Consider the following 14,346-nt stretch of genomic DNA (forward strand, 5'->3'; position numbering starts at 1 on the left):
GCACTGATAATGTTACCTAGTTGGGTCATGAAAGGTCTGCAGGAAAGCAGCCAAGCTCAGAGAGCACCAAGGACCCCCACAAAATCTGCTGGTTTACCTCTGTACAATCCTCCTGAGCATATAGTTTTGGCACTACAACCCCCCCGCCAAAAAAGAAGAAAATTGTTGTTTCTGACCATAGCATTGTGATCCGGCTGGCGGTTCTCAAGGGTTCGGGCGAGCACCTAGCTAAGATACTGCGCAGTTCGGAGAACCCCCAAATCCCACTCCAAATCCCCACACAACCCGTTTTGGATGCAGGTAAGTGCAGGGCGCACACAGAGGCTCAGGGAAGGCAGAAAAAACAGGCCTCCCGGAAATTCGGGAAGGCCGGAAACGGGCCCTTTTCCAGCTTCCAGAGAGCCTCCGGAGCCCGGGGAGGCCATTTTTGCCCTCCTGGAGGCTCGACTGAAGCCTCCGGAGCCCGGGAAGGGCAAAAACATCAATACCACCCCGCCGTGGTGCAGGTGGCTGGCTAGGCCACGCCCACCATGGCCATACCCACCCAGCAACTAGGCAGAGAACCCATTGCTAAAAATGTTCGAAGCCCACTCCTGGTTGTGAGAGTTAGCCACACTGCCCCCTCGGTGGGCCTGTGTTGACTAGTCATTCTGCGGAGCTCATTGACCACCATATTAAATCCCAAGCTTCATGGAGGAGGGTCTCTACTGGCTATATCAGGGGACATCGAACAGGTGTCATAGTCATACAGCACAGAAGATGCTCAGATACCCTCAGCCGATGAGGTGGTGGCCATGCCAAGAAGTTCAGCTGTTATCATTTGTGGGATATCCTAAAATTTCTTGAAATTTCTTTACCATCACAATCGTCCATAATCCAGCCATCCTTCCTGAGAATATGTCCTCCACATCTCTGGAAGGATAATCTCAATTTTTGACACCCTGTTCCTACCAGCTGAGGACGATGGGTATCATATGGTAGTTCCACATATCTGTAGAATTGGGGATGAAGCCCAGGAGCTAAACTATCTCTCTCCCAATGTAGGCTTATACACACAAAGCAAGCTAGCTTGATAAAAGATGCTAGAAAATAAAAAATATAAACAAGAAACAGACAAGAAAATAAAAACAAGAGACCCATCAAATTGCTATTTTTTGATACTCCAAATAAACCATGTCTTAACCAGAATGTAGTAGCTTCAAATAAAAGATTTTCTTTTTCTGGGACAAAAGCTTTTAAAATCAAATTAAGCTGTTCACTATGTATGAATCGTAACCATATTATTTTCTTTTTCTGCAAAAAAAAAAGTGGTTTTATAACTTTGTTTTTCTCTCTCCATTGGAAAAAAAAAACCCCTTCGCTTCTCAATTTCTTTGCTTGGAATGGCTTTCTGTCAAAACCAATGTAGAAAGGAGAGAGTGGGGTCTTATATGATAAATATATTTCAGGGTTAGGGAGCTATTTGTGAAAACAGCCAAACTTCTGAAAAATCATTTCACTGGGAAAAAAGCTCCTTTCATTCTAGCAAATGTTTCATTCTAGCAGATGTTATCCGAGGAGAAGTTGTAAAAATTCAAATAAATAAGTTGGGAACCTATTTCTTAGTAAAATTATACAGAATCCAGTTCATCCTACAGATGCATTTTTCTATACAGTACTCATTCTTTCAATTCATAAATAGAAGGTATGTTTGACTGGAATAAACGAGCTAATTCCTACTTATTGGCCTTAAGATTTGCCAAGTCAGGGCTCCACATTTTTTGGAAAGCTAACCTAAATGTTGAGAGGTTGTACAAATGAAGAGTTGGCCATCAGTCATCCAGAGCTTGGTTTTAAAAAATGGGTGACTATATAAATGCTTTAAATAAAGAAGATAGAAGTTGCATTTAATATACTTCGGAAGTTAGACCCGAATAAGGACCCAACCTGTTTACTGCTACAATTTCGAATATTTGTTGAGAATCATTTAATTCTGTGGAATTAACCACTTAGTCAATATTTTTTCTGCTTCCCACAAATCATATTTTTACACAGAAATTCCTACTGCATATTCAAGGAGGCGATTTTTGCTTTGAATTATATTCTTAACCAGGGATAACCAATTCTTCTGAAAATATTGTAGATTTCCACCACAGCCCATTTAAGTGGGGGGGGTGGGGACTCAATTTCTTCTGTTCAAGTTCTGCCATTTTTCAAAGAAGTTGAGGGTTTTATTAATATATTGGTAGAATATATATATATATTGGGTAGAGTTCTGATGAAGATAGATGAGATCACCAGACCCATCCACTTGACACGACTCTCGTCAACCCTGGCAAATGACTCTACTAGGAGGTGTAACTATACCACTTAACCAACTACTTCTTGTGGATGTGAGCAAGTGACTGTAACACCTTCCACCCTGCCAGGAAAAAGTTTCAACTGCTGAACGCTGCCAGCTGTTTTAAAGTGAGAAGAGCAGGCCCACCAACATCTTGGGTGATCAGCTGGCAATCCTATCAGGGTTAGAGTATCGGGTCTGCCCACCCCACTAGGTTTCAAGAAACTTTCTGGCTTAGAAAGCAAGCGGAAAGGCGATAACAAGCGATACTCTTAGTACATGAGGTTGAAATCCCAGGGTTCAGAAGAAACAGGTTAAAAGCGGCTGTTCGCTGGTTGCCATTTGAATTCTCATTCTCCTTGGCTTAATCCAGACTCCAGGCTGCCATTCCTTGCTCTCTTCATCAACACTTCAATGGATCCGGCCCTAGGGCTCTGGGGTGTTACAGAGCAAAATATTTGTCCAACTCTAATTTGGGGGGCCCTTCTGTTTTCCCCCTTTTGGGACAGAGGGCTAAATTTAAAAAACTGGGGGTGGGTGGGGGGGCAGGCCCTCAACTCTAAGGATTAAGCATTCTCTTAGCTCCGTATCTACTTGCCAGATCCAAAGTAGCACTATCAGAATATCAAGGCAGCATGTTTTATTCTTTAGAAACAGTGTCTGGACGGACAGACAGACAGACAGACAATAAATAGCAAATCGAGATAATAGAGATAATTTGGATGTATAATATGATGGAGAGGTTATACTTCATGATAGTTTTAACTAGGATGTATAACATATGGGGGGACAGAAAGGGACTGGATCCAACCTGTACACAATGGTGTTGTATAGCTATGAAGAGTTATGTATATTAAGGAAAAAAATGTACAATAAGCCTTAATAAAATAAATAAATAGCAAATCTGGCTGATCTCGTGGAAATTCACTGAACAGCCTTAGGATTTGTGATGCACCCCAACAAAATCAACTTGTAATCCGAAGTGCCCCCTCCCCACATTTCTGGGTAAAAGTCCAAGAAACCCCCTAAAAGGGGATCATTTGAGCCTGATAGCATTGGGCTGCAGATCCTGAAAAGAAGGAAGGGGAGCAATTAATTTTCAATTCTTGACTCCTCCATTCTGGTTTTCGGAAAGCAACCGTAATTTTTTTCTCAACGCAACCCGACCTGGGTATAAAATTGCAACCTCTCATCGGTGGGGGTCTAAAATGCAGCCAAACCAGCTATGTGGGTTTAACTTAGTGCCCTGGGGGGGGGAAGGGAAGGGGGGGTTGAACTAAAGGCATCATGGCCTTAGGGGGGCTCGGTGGTGACCTCCAGATTAAAATTTAGACCAGTTTCTCTTCTCAGCCACCAGAGCTGCCTTTGCACAATGCACGTTAACTGAGTCGTTTATAAACTCAAGCCACCAAACTGGCCCAGGTCAAGGCATGAGAGGGTCACTAGTTGCAAAGCACTGGTTAGTCCAGGAACCAGGTTAAGGGTGTTGTGTGAATGCAGTGTCCGCAATCATCTTCAGCCACCCCCACCCGAGAGGCGAGACCGATAAACGTAATAAATAATAATGTCAAATAATCCATATCTGCAGTACTGGATCCGGGAAAGGAAAGCAGGTTTTATTTTTCAAAGCCGCTTTTGGGAAAACCATCAGCTGCCTGGATACAATTTTAGGCATGTCTACTCGGAAAGTAAGGGCCTTTAACTCTTCATAACTGGATGGAGATGAAATGATCAGAATTTTGCAAAAAAAAGGGGGGGCAATCATTTCTTTCAACACCTGAAGGGTGGATTTGTGTGTGTGTGTGTGTGTGTGTGTGTGTGTGTGTGTGTGTGTGTGTGTGTGTGTGTTTTCCTAAAAGGAGACCAACTGCTCCATCCATCCATCAGGACTAAGCCCTTTGCATTTTCACCCATACTCAAGACTCCTGCAAGATATTGTAATATTTAAGAGGCCTCCGATTTCCCTAGTCAGACCCCAGCCAGCCAGCCAGCCAGCCAGCCAGCCAGCCTCTGGCATAGGAAAACCCCTTCATTTCAACCACCTCTCTTCTTCCTTCATTCCCTCTCACCCCACAACATAATCCTGGTATGCAAACTGCCCCCAACCACCACCCCAGTCTGTTTAAATATATTTAAATTCCAGGGAGGGTTTTGTTTTTTTTTTTTTGCAAGTTAAAAACACCATGTCAGAATAGGGGTGGAATTGAACAGAGGCATCAATGCAATTAATAAGAATTCATTATTCCTCTAAGAAATGCCTACAGGGAGTAGAAAGAGGGGCCTCCTATATCTTTCTACTCCCTGTAGGCATTTCTTAGAGGAATATATATATATATATATATATATATATATATATATATATATATATATATATACATATATATAATATATATATATTAATTAATTAATGACTGGATTGTTTGGCTAACCATTTATCTTATTTTATTTTTATTTTCAAGCCAGGCTTCTAAGATTATTGATTGGGGGGAATCGCTTTCCTTCTTATCTGCTCTGTTGGAGTAAAAATCTTTCTTTCAAGGGCAACAGAGAAAAAAAAAAGATCACTGGTCATTTAAATCTTTTTGGGGTTCCAGGATAAATGGCTCCCCATCCAAAGCAAATTTCTCTTGATTACCCGCCCTACTGAAATCGAACGTAAATTCATAGCAGTCTCCATCCTACATTTTCCCACCTTTGCATTGGGAATCCAGTTTCAAACTAATGATGATTAGGGGCCCGAAGACTAAAACATATAAAGAATTGGTGGTTGGAGTTGGGTATGTCTAGTTTGATGAAAAGAAGAACCAGGGATGACACAACAGCAAGTCTTCCAATATTTGAGGGGCTGCCACAAAGAAGACGGAGTCAACCTGGATATGTTGGATAACCATTTTTTCTGAAGTGGTGTAGGGTTTCCTGCCTAGGCAGGTGGTTGGACTAGATGACCTCCACGGTCCCTTCCAACTCTGTTATCCTATCCTATCCTATCCTATCTTATCCTATCCTATTCTAAAACCTGTTCTCCTGAAGGCAGGACAAAAAGCAATGGGTGGAAACGGCAACCTAGAACTAAGGAGAAATTTCCTGACAGGGAGGACAACTAACCAGTGGAACAACTTGCCTCCAGAAATTGTGGGTGATCTGATTGGAGGTTTTCAAGAAGAGACCGGACACCCATTTATCTGAAATGTTCTAGGGTCTCCTGCTTGAATAGGGGGTTGGACTAGAAGACCTCCGAGGTCTCTTCCAATTCTATTATTCTATGCTCTAAGCCCTGGCTTCTTTTATTCATGGGTCACCATTTTAACTTTTTTTTTTTTTTTTAAAAGACAAAAATCCCTTCCCACTCTTGTTATCCTGCCGGGCACCAAGGAAAAAGCCGCAGAGTTGATCTTCCGCTTGTGGAACTTAAAAAGACCAACCTTTTATACAACGAAATAATAGTAATAAAATGATTGGATCTTTTGCAACAATGTAGCTAGCGCGCCCTACCAGCAGCATTTGGGGCAAACCACCTAGTTTATTTAATCCTTGCCTAAGAAAAGGAAAACCTTAGGAAGCCAGCCCTACTCATGGCAGATCAAAGCAATGGCTTGCGAGTGAGTTAAAAGGAAAGGGCGGAAAGGACTAATAACATTTTGTAAGACACAGTGAAAAGTCTAATAATGACCCAGGCAGTTACTAATCAGGGGTTTTAATTTGGGTTGCTCAATTGACGGATTGTAGGTGTGTGGGGGGAAAGGCTGACTTCTCTTTGCCTTTAACTAGCACATTATATTCCGAATTATCAGGTCTATTTTTCCTAATCTCTCCCACACCCCGTACAACTAATGTCTAATTTGGAAGTATGGTTGAAAAACACTTTTGAAACCTCCTTAAGAAGGGAACGGAGGAGAACGGAAGAACAGATTCATTTCCAACGCAGTCCGTATTTGCATTTCCACCCTTTTTAAGCGAAAATATACTGTATAAATATTCCTCCTAGTTTTGAATGCTCGGAAAGCAAAATATAGTGTGTCAGATCTGGAGGAGAAAATAACTTTTAGATCTTAAAAGGAGACTAGATGCGAGGGAAGACTCAAACTTTAAAGCTACCCTTCGCTCAAAAAAGGAGACCAAAGTTAGAAGTTAAACCTTGGTTTTTAAAGGCTAAACCCACCTAGGTTAAGAATTTCATTCAGCTAGAGAGGAAAGCAAGTTGGGTTTGCTTCTCTGTAAATTTTGCAAAAGTGGGGTTTTGCAAAGGAAAGTATATTTAAAAAGTATTTATGAATTCAAGAGCCCTTAGGTTATCAGGCCCTCCTGAAATTAATATTATACGCTCCCTATTCACACCTGGGTGACCCTTATCAAATCACTTATCATTGTGTGATTCCTCCAAACTGCCCAGTGTGGTAGAAACTTTGGCTAAATCCCGACAAGTTGTAGCCAGAATCTCAACCAGCTAATGAAACACGGTCTCTACAGGAGGCTAAATTATTTTGATCCTCTTTATGACTTTAATTCCATACCAATAAGAGAATATTTGTAACTCAGGGTTAAAACGAAGGGTCCTTGGTGCTCTTTAAGTTTGCACATTTCCTTACAAGCTACAAGCGTTTCATTTAATTCCATACATCAATTTTCTCTTTCTCAGAATTATCTTTAAGGAGGTGTGCAGGCATCGTATTTTATGCATTTTTCCCACTGCCCCAGTTTACAAGAGTATTTTTTTTCCCCTTTCCTCGATCCAACACAACGGGCTTCAAAACTGTTGTCCAGATGTCATATTCTGGATATATATTTTTTCCCCTTTGGCATTGGGATTAAGGACACGAAAGGACACCCAAGAGAGAGAAATCCAATGAATAAAAGCCAAAAGTTTCCTTATGGACACTTTGGGTGCAAATTACTCAACAGGCCTCTCTCTTCCTACTGTTGGGTTAAAACCCTGGGCCATCCCAGCGTTTCCCCCAGAGCGTGTAGAGCTCAACCAACCATAGTTAAGGCTTCCTGGAACTGGGTCTCACACCTTGTTAAAACCATGTCTGTCTGCAACCCACCCAATTCCGTTTTAGGCTAGTTAAAACACATGCAGATTTAGAAGGCAAGTGGGATGTCTTGTTTCTAAAACTGGTTTTAGAGGATTTTACCCTACAAACCCAACTTATATTCTCTCTCTCTCCCCTCTCTCTTTCTTAAATAAGGCTGAATTCAGAAGTGTTCCTTCATTCCTAGAAACAGGGATGAGTCCTCCTTGCCAGGGGAAATCGGAATGAAACCTGGAACGAAGGAACCAAGACTACCCCCAATTCAATTTGGCCTACATCTCTATTGCAGAGACAATCGACCTTAGCCTGATCAAAGAAGGAACTGGCGGCGGTGTCTCGCTAACAACAGGCCAAGTTTAGGAAGCTTAAACTCGGTTTCTTTTCTTTCTTTTTATTTTTTCAAACCGCGAGCTTGGAGTCAATAAGTCGTGAGAATGTGACCAGCCCTAAGCCAAGGTTGAATAGACCCTGAGATCTTTTTGCTGACCCAGTAAAAATGGGCCAGGGGAAAAGAAGAGACGGAGGGGGGAGGGACAGCTGTGATATATAGCCCAGCAAATAATAATAATAATAATAATAATAATAATAATAATAATAATAATAATAATAATAATAAACACTTGGGAAGTGTTGACTAGTGATTTGTGATATGAAACCCAGCATAGTTATCTCGTTTCCTGTGTATACTGTCATTTTTATGTATAATAATAATATCCTCCAACACTACCTTAACAATTCCTAGGTCCTTGGTTAGGACTCCAGCTGCTGAGCTAGCAGCCAGCCCCAAAGGCTTTGAATCTCACCAAAGATTTAATAATAATAATAATAATAATAATAATAATAATAATAATAATAATAATAATGGACCGAATAGGATTGCTGGATTTTAAACCACTTTTGGGTTTTGGGGTTTTTTTTTTTTGCAGAATTTGCTTTGCTCGGCCGCCAAAACTGCAGCAAAACTGCAGCTAAAGCGTGCAAACAGGCAGAGGGTGAGGGAGAAATGCACGCTCGCTCTTTCACTTGAAACACACACACTCACACACACACACTCTCCGCTCGGTTTCCGGAGGATTATTTTTTTGGTGGGGTGGTTTTTTTTGTTGTTGTTGTTGTGTTTTTGCCTTCTTTTGCTGGCTGTCAAAACTAGCAAGTTTGGGGGAAGGATTTGGAGGGGAGATCCGAAAGGGGATGAAGAGCGACATTGCATGTCGCCTTCGTCGTTGTCGTCTCCCCCCCCTCCCGCTGGTCGCCCTCCCCCCCTTCCTCTGAGCCTCCCCCCCCCCCTCGCCCGCCTCCCATCCCCCGCCGGGGCACACTCACCGTGATGGGTCGGCGGGTACCTCTGCACCGTGGCCCGCATGGAGTTGCTGTAGTAGGAAGGCACGGGGTTCCCCTGCCCGTCGATATTAAAAAGTACATCCATTTCCTCGGCCAGAGGATACTGCGTGGGGTCCATGTAGGAGTGGCTCAGTCCAGGGTGGTGGGAATCCGGGTGCTGCCCGTTGAGAACGGCCGGGTGGTGATGGCTGACCCACCGGGGTTGATCTGCGGTCACTTCCATGCTGTCCTCCGCGGGATGGCCGGAGAGAACGGCTCCTCCTGCTGCTGCTGCTGCTGCTTGCTGCTTCTGAACAGCAGACGGCCCCCCTCCGTGCAAAAAAACACACACACAAAAAAACGGAAAAGGCAACCGAGTCCAGGTGGAAGAAAAATCAACTTTCACTTGAGCGAAGTTTTGCTGAAAAGTGTTTTTGGTTTTTTTGTCTAAGAAGAAGAAGAAGAACAAAACCCGGAGCAGGCAGAAGTTTTCTGCAAACGTCTCTCCGCAGGGAAAAAGCAACCGGAGGGTGTTTGGAAAGGGGGCGGGGGGGGTGTTGCTTCGAATAAAACGCCTTTTTTCCCCCCTCCAAACCGGAGCGAGGAGGGGAAGGAGGGAGAACGACGAGGAAAAAAATCACCGGCAGAAATTCCCCGCCGGCGCTGTCCAGACCCTTGTCCCGGATCCGACCCTTTTCTGCTTTCCCTTCCAACACGGATCACCTGCGAAAGAAGAGAAGGAAAGGAAGAAGGAAAAAGGGAGAAAAAGAGAGATTAGAAACGCCAAAGCGGCCCTTTTGCACCAAAAAACAAACAAACAAAAAACCGTCCCGTACAATCGGGCATTCTTGCAAACTTCCTGGGACCCCCTTCCCTCCAAAAAATAATTCCGGGACAGACAGACTCACCTTCTCTGGGCGCAAAGAAAGCGGCGCGATCTTTCGCTTTCGGGATCGGAGCGCAAATGCAAGAGCTGCCCAGCGCCGGCTTTCAAGAGAGCCGGGAAAAGAGGAGAGGTGGGTTGGGGGGAGAGAAGAGTCGTTGGCCCGGGCCGGGCGGTGGGTTTATAAGGGCCTTTCGGCCCCGCTGCGTCTTTTTTTCCCCCCGCGAGAGTGGGGTTCTCTTCCCGACGCGGTTTCGGTCGGAGGGAAGGGAGGGAGCCGGAGGGGGGAGGACCGGGGGCCCCCGCGCTTGGCAGGCAGGCAGGCAGGCGGGACCGGCGGGCAGTTACTCTACCGGGCGGTTGCTCTGCATTTCTGGGCGGCCCTTTTGAACCGAGAAAGCTTGCAACAAAAAAAAGAAAGAAAAAAAGGCGTGCGCGGAAGAGCGAGGCGAAGCGGTTGCTCTCTCTAGAACGAGGCCGGGGTTGGTTTGGGCTCCCCGCTCGCCAGGGTCATTTTTTGAATGCAACGGGAGCCAAGCAAAAAAATAGAAATAAAAATTAAATTAAAGGAAGAAGGGAGAGGAGCAAATGTGAAAGTTTTTTTTAAACAAAACAAAATAACGCCGGGAAAAAAGTTGCAAAGGAGAAGAAGGAGAAAAAAAATCGGGCGGCTCAAATGGGCTTCCTCCACTCCCTCCTCCTCCTCCTCCTCCTCTCCCGCTCTCTCTCTTTCTCTCCCTCCCCTTCTTTCCTTCTCTCCCTCTCTCTCTCTCTTTTTTTTTAAAGGGAAGGCTTTATTTCTGAAAGAACCAGGATGGCGCCAGCAGGCTCCGTAGTAAGAGACAGCTGTGGCGAGACGCAACTTAAGGACGTTCCCGTACCCTCGGCGGGGAGGGGCCTGTCCTCGAAGAAGGGGAGGGGGAAGGAAGCCAACTGGAGGCCGGTCCCCCTCCCTCGGCTCTTTCTCCCCTCCCTCCCTCCCTCCAGAAGCAGCGTCTTTATTCCTCCCACTCGTACCTGGGGCGGAAAGATTGCGCAGGATGGCCAACTTGAGAAAGAGTTAATCATCACCAGGCAAATTTAAGCAAGGACTGGGGGAGGGGAAGAGGGAGGGAAGAGAAAAGATTTCATCCGCGTTTCCTCCTTTTATTTTTTATTTTTTGTATTTTAAGGAGCTCTCCCTTTCCCAAGCGCGCGCCCGGCAGCTCGCATCCAGCAAGGCCCTCGCCCCCTCCCCCCCAAAAAACAACCCACCCCAAATTTCCAATTTCCGAGAAAAAGAGATGTACAACAGGGGATACGACCGAGGGGTGTGGTGGTTTTGCTCGGCTAAAGGAGAGCTGCGCGTGCAAGCGGGGAAAGGTCTAAGCGGGCTTCCTGATACCCCACCCACTACCCAAACCCACCTACCCAAATTAACTGAATTCAGACCCGAGAGGGGAGGGGGAGAAAGTCTTAATGTAAGCAAGTAGAGGGGGGGGGGGAATTTAAAACAATAGGTCGGTTGGCCCTTAAAAGAGCGGGGAGGTGAGGCGTCTCTGGCCAAGTTCTCGCTTGCGTTGGAATGAGCGTTTCGCCGGTCGCGCGTGGGTGCAACACGGGAATGTTTTAAAAGAGGCCGGAGAGCCCCAGGGCGAGTCACGTTTTCCTTTGCTGCCAAGCCCGGTTATTATTCCCGTAACATATCCCCACCCCACCCCGCCGCCGTCCAAGCGGGAGAAGAAAGGACTCCTGCTTGGGGAGGGGTGGGGGGGTTGGACTAGATGACCTACAAGGTCCCTTCCCGCTCTGTTCATCTGTTTTTAAGAAAGGCGCTCCAGTTTTTAAGTCCCTTAATTAAAGAGAAGCCGCTCCCGAAACCGATTGACTTTGGGGAAAAACGGGGAGAGAGGGAGAGAAAGAAATAGAGGGAGAAAGAAAGAGAGAGATAGAAAAAGGAGAAAGAGACAGAGAGAAAAAGAAAGAGAGATAGAAAGAGAAAGAGAAAGAAAAGAGAAAGAGAAAGAAAGAGAAAAAAGACGGAGAAAAATAGAAAGAGAGAAAGGAATGGATACACTCAGAGCCAATCACCGCCCTCCGCTCGCTGAAAGCCGTCGCCGATTGGCTGCCCGCCCCGCGTTCGAACTTTTAACAATTCTCAACCTTCTGTCCATTGAGCCATTGGCATCCCCTAGTGGCTCATTCAGACGCCAGAAGCCAGGGGGGCGCTTTTCCAAAGGCAGCAAAGTGGCCCCTCCTCTCCTCCCCCCTTTTTTTAAAAAATAAGCTTTAATTCGCACAGGTTTTACTTTCCTCGGAACGAGGGGAGAGGGGAAAAAAAAAGGGGGATCTCGAATTTGGAGGGCTGGAGGATGAGTAAGAGCTTAGGTTTATGGGGCAAAACCAAAGCGCAGGAGAGGATCGAGTCGGGGATGGTTTTAAATCAGGGAATGTGAGGAGGGGCTGCTCGATCGCCCCTCCTCTCCCGGACCCCGCGCGACTGGCTTTGGATCCGACCCTTTGGCCTGGATCGCGATTGCTGCGCGCACGTCTGGGGAAAAAGAAAGGACGATTAAAATAGACCTTCTGAACCCCGAGTCCGTAACTTTACATCGGAACAATTAATCCGTGGCTGCTTAAAGAGCACGAGAAGTGTCCCCGATGAGAAGAAATTCACGTGTAGCCCGTCACGCCCGAATGTTCTGCCTTTAACTTCAGAAAGAACAGCTCAAAGTTCCGCCTTCAATCATTTCTGGGTTGCCTGAATTGACTTCCACGGGGGTGGGGGGGGGTTGTTACTTCGCTGTCAAAGATCTACTTTTCGATCTACTGGTTTTGGGGGAAGAGGGATCTAGTCGAATCAACCGGGCTCCTGCGATGCGCAAAGAGCCACTCGATTGTCCTGAATTGTCCTTAAACTTCGGTAGTTTAAGACCACCAAGAGGTGGAAGTAATCGTAGCAAATAAGCCTCCTTACTCTTCATTAAATTTTATTTCCCGCCCTGCTTTCCTGGGCCTTTTTCTCTTTCAATCGGTACCCAGTTTTAAAAAATCATATTTTTTTTTCCTTGCCATTTTTTTTTAGTTCCACAAATGATTCATCTTATGAAATATTGGCTCCCAGATTTAAATCAAAAAGTTGCGGCAAAAAGTCCGCAGAAGCTTTGATTCTGGCTGATTTGTATTTGGGTTAATTGAACAGGAGCCCCAATAAAATAAAAAATGGGATTATTTGATCCCAATGGATTGATTCTGTGTAAAAAGCCGGGGGAAAAGGAGCCATTAAACGAAGACGCTTTTCCGCGTTTCCGACGCTATATAGGCCTCTTTCAGAATATTCCACAGTATTATTTTCCACCCCTACCCCTTCCTAAAAAGAAAAGAAAAAGAAAAAGTTTAAGAACGTTTAAACCAAAGTTTGTCACTGGAAAACATTTCGGCTTTTCCTTACCCTCAAAACCTCCAGGCAAAACTTGGTTGAAATGCTATTAAGCTGGAAGCTTCTAAAAGACATAAATCACAACATCTAATTAAGGGACCTGTCTCCTTTTTCTCTGACTAGTTTTTTTTCCATTGGAAAATTCCATTTATGATTTGGAAAACGAAAAAACACCGCGGTCTTTTTCTACATCTTTCTCGTGTGTATGGTGCTTTCTCAGATACCAAAACATGAACACCTTCTGATGTTTACCACCCTTGTGAGAAGAAGGAGTAAAAAAAAAAAAACTTACCAGGCTGTGCAAATGGAGAGAGATAGTTTTCCAACCCTGGAACGAGGCAGAGGCATTAAAACCAGGGACACAAACAAGCGAACCTTACATGGCTTCCTTCTTTGTGGCTTAAGTGTCAGGCTGAATCCCAAGCAGTTACGGAATAAGCCGTATTTAATGTCAGCTGAGAGTCTCAATCACCCAGGACATGGTTGCCCCCAAAGCTGCTTTTTTTATTAGACTTTCTCGGTTTTTCTTTTGTTGTTTGTTGGTTTGAAAACGTGCCCCACTTCTCATCCAAGAAGTAAAACTGTAGTAGTGGGAACTGAGGAAACTTCTTGGGTGAGAAGCACAAGGTTTCCAAAACAAATAAAACCCAAGAATTTCCCCTTGTCTCTTGAAAGGAAAAGAAAAAGAAAAAAAACCACCTTTTTGGGACAAGCCATATTTCATACGGCTTGAAATTTAGGAGCCTGTGTTGAACACAGCCCTGGAGTCGGGCTAATCTCATTCCCCTTCCTTTTTTTTTGGTTTAAAAGCCAAAGGACATATTTATCCAGTTCTGCAGGGGAATATGAAATTCTCCTTTCATGCCAACTTTCATTGGTAGAGAAAGTTTAGAAACAAGTAACAAAATCTCTCACTTCTGGGTAAGATTGCAAGGAAATTCGGTGGGACTGAACTGGATGTTTGCATGGCGGGTGGGGGGGTGTCATCCATTTAGGTTTATTTTCCTCTTCCTCCTCTCGTTTTTGAAATTAGACCAACCAACAGACTTACAGATTTCACAAAAGGCCCCATCCAAGCAGGGTCAAAGGGATGAAACTCTGCCTCCCCCTCTCTCCTTTCCTCCTCTCTCTCTCTCTCTCTCTCTCTCTCTCTCTCTCTCTCTCTCTCTCTCTCTCTCTCTCTCTCTCTCTCTCCTCTCCCCTCTCTCTGTCCTGTCTCTCCTCTCTCTCTCTCTTCTGTCTCTCTGTCTCTCCTCTCACTCTCTCTTCTGTCTCTCTCTGTGTGTCTCTCCTCTCTCTCCCTTTCCTCTCCTCTCTCTTCTGTCTGTCTCTTTCTCTCTCTCTTTCTCTCCCTCTCTCTTTCTCTCCCTCCCCT

At 44.9% G+C, this 14,346-nt stretch overlaps 1 protein-coding gene across 3 annotated transcripts in view; it reads right to left on the reverse strand.

Annotated features, from left to right (window-relative positions):
* Positions 1-10,404, reverse strand: part of GATA3 (GATA binding protein 3) — a 69,536-nt gene extending 59,132 nt beyond the window's left edge. The window contains exons 1-2 of one of the 3 annotated variants that reach the window (XM_087935312.1): positions 9,579-10,404; positions 8,674-9,393 (exon numbers count right to left, since the gene is read on the reverse strand). In XM_087935312.1, the coding sequence (XP_087791438.1) occupies positions 8,674-8,914 (241 nt within the window). In that variant the 5' untranslated portion in view covers positions 8,915-9,393; positions 9,579-10,404. Of the gene's footprint in view, positions 1-8,673; positions 9,394-9,578 lie in introns of those variants that run through there. The other 2 variants (XM_087935313.1, XM_087935314.1) reach the window with 2 other exon arrangements.
* Between the last annotated feature and the right edge of the window lie 3,942 nt (positions 10,405-14,346).

The sequence above is a fragment of the Pseudonaja textilis genome, chromosome 5, assembly GCF_049901715.1.
Source record: "Pseudonaja textilis isolate UNSWEBS1 chromosome 5, rPseTex1.2, whole genome shotgun sequence".
NCBI lineage: Eukaryota > Metazoa > Chordata > Lepidosauria > Squamata > Elapidae > Pseudonaja > Pseudonaja textilis.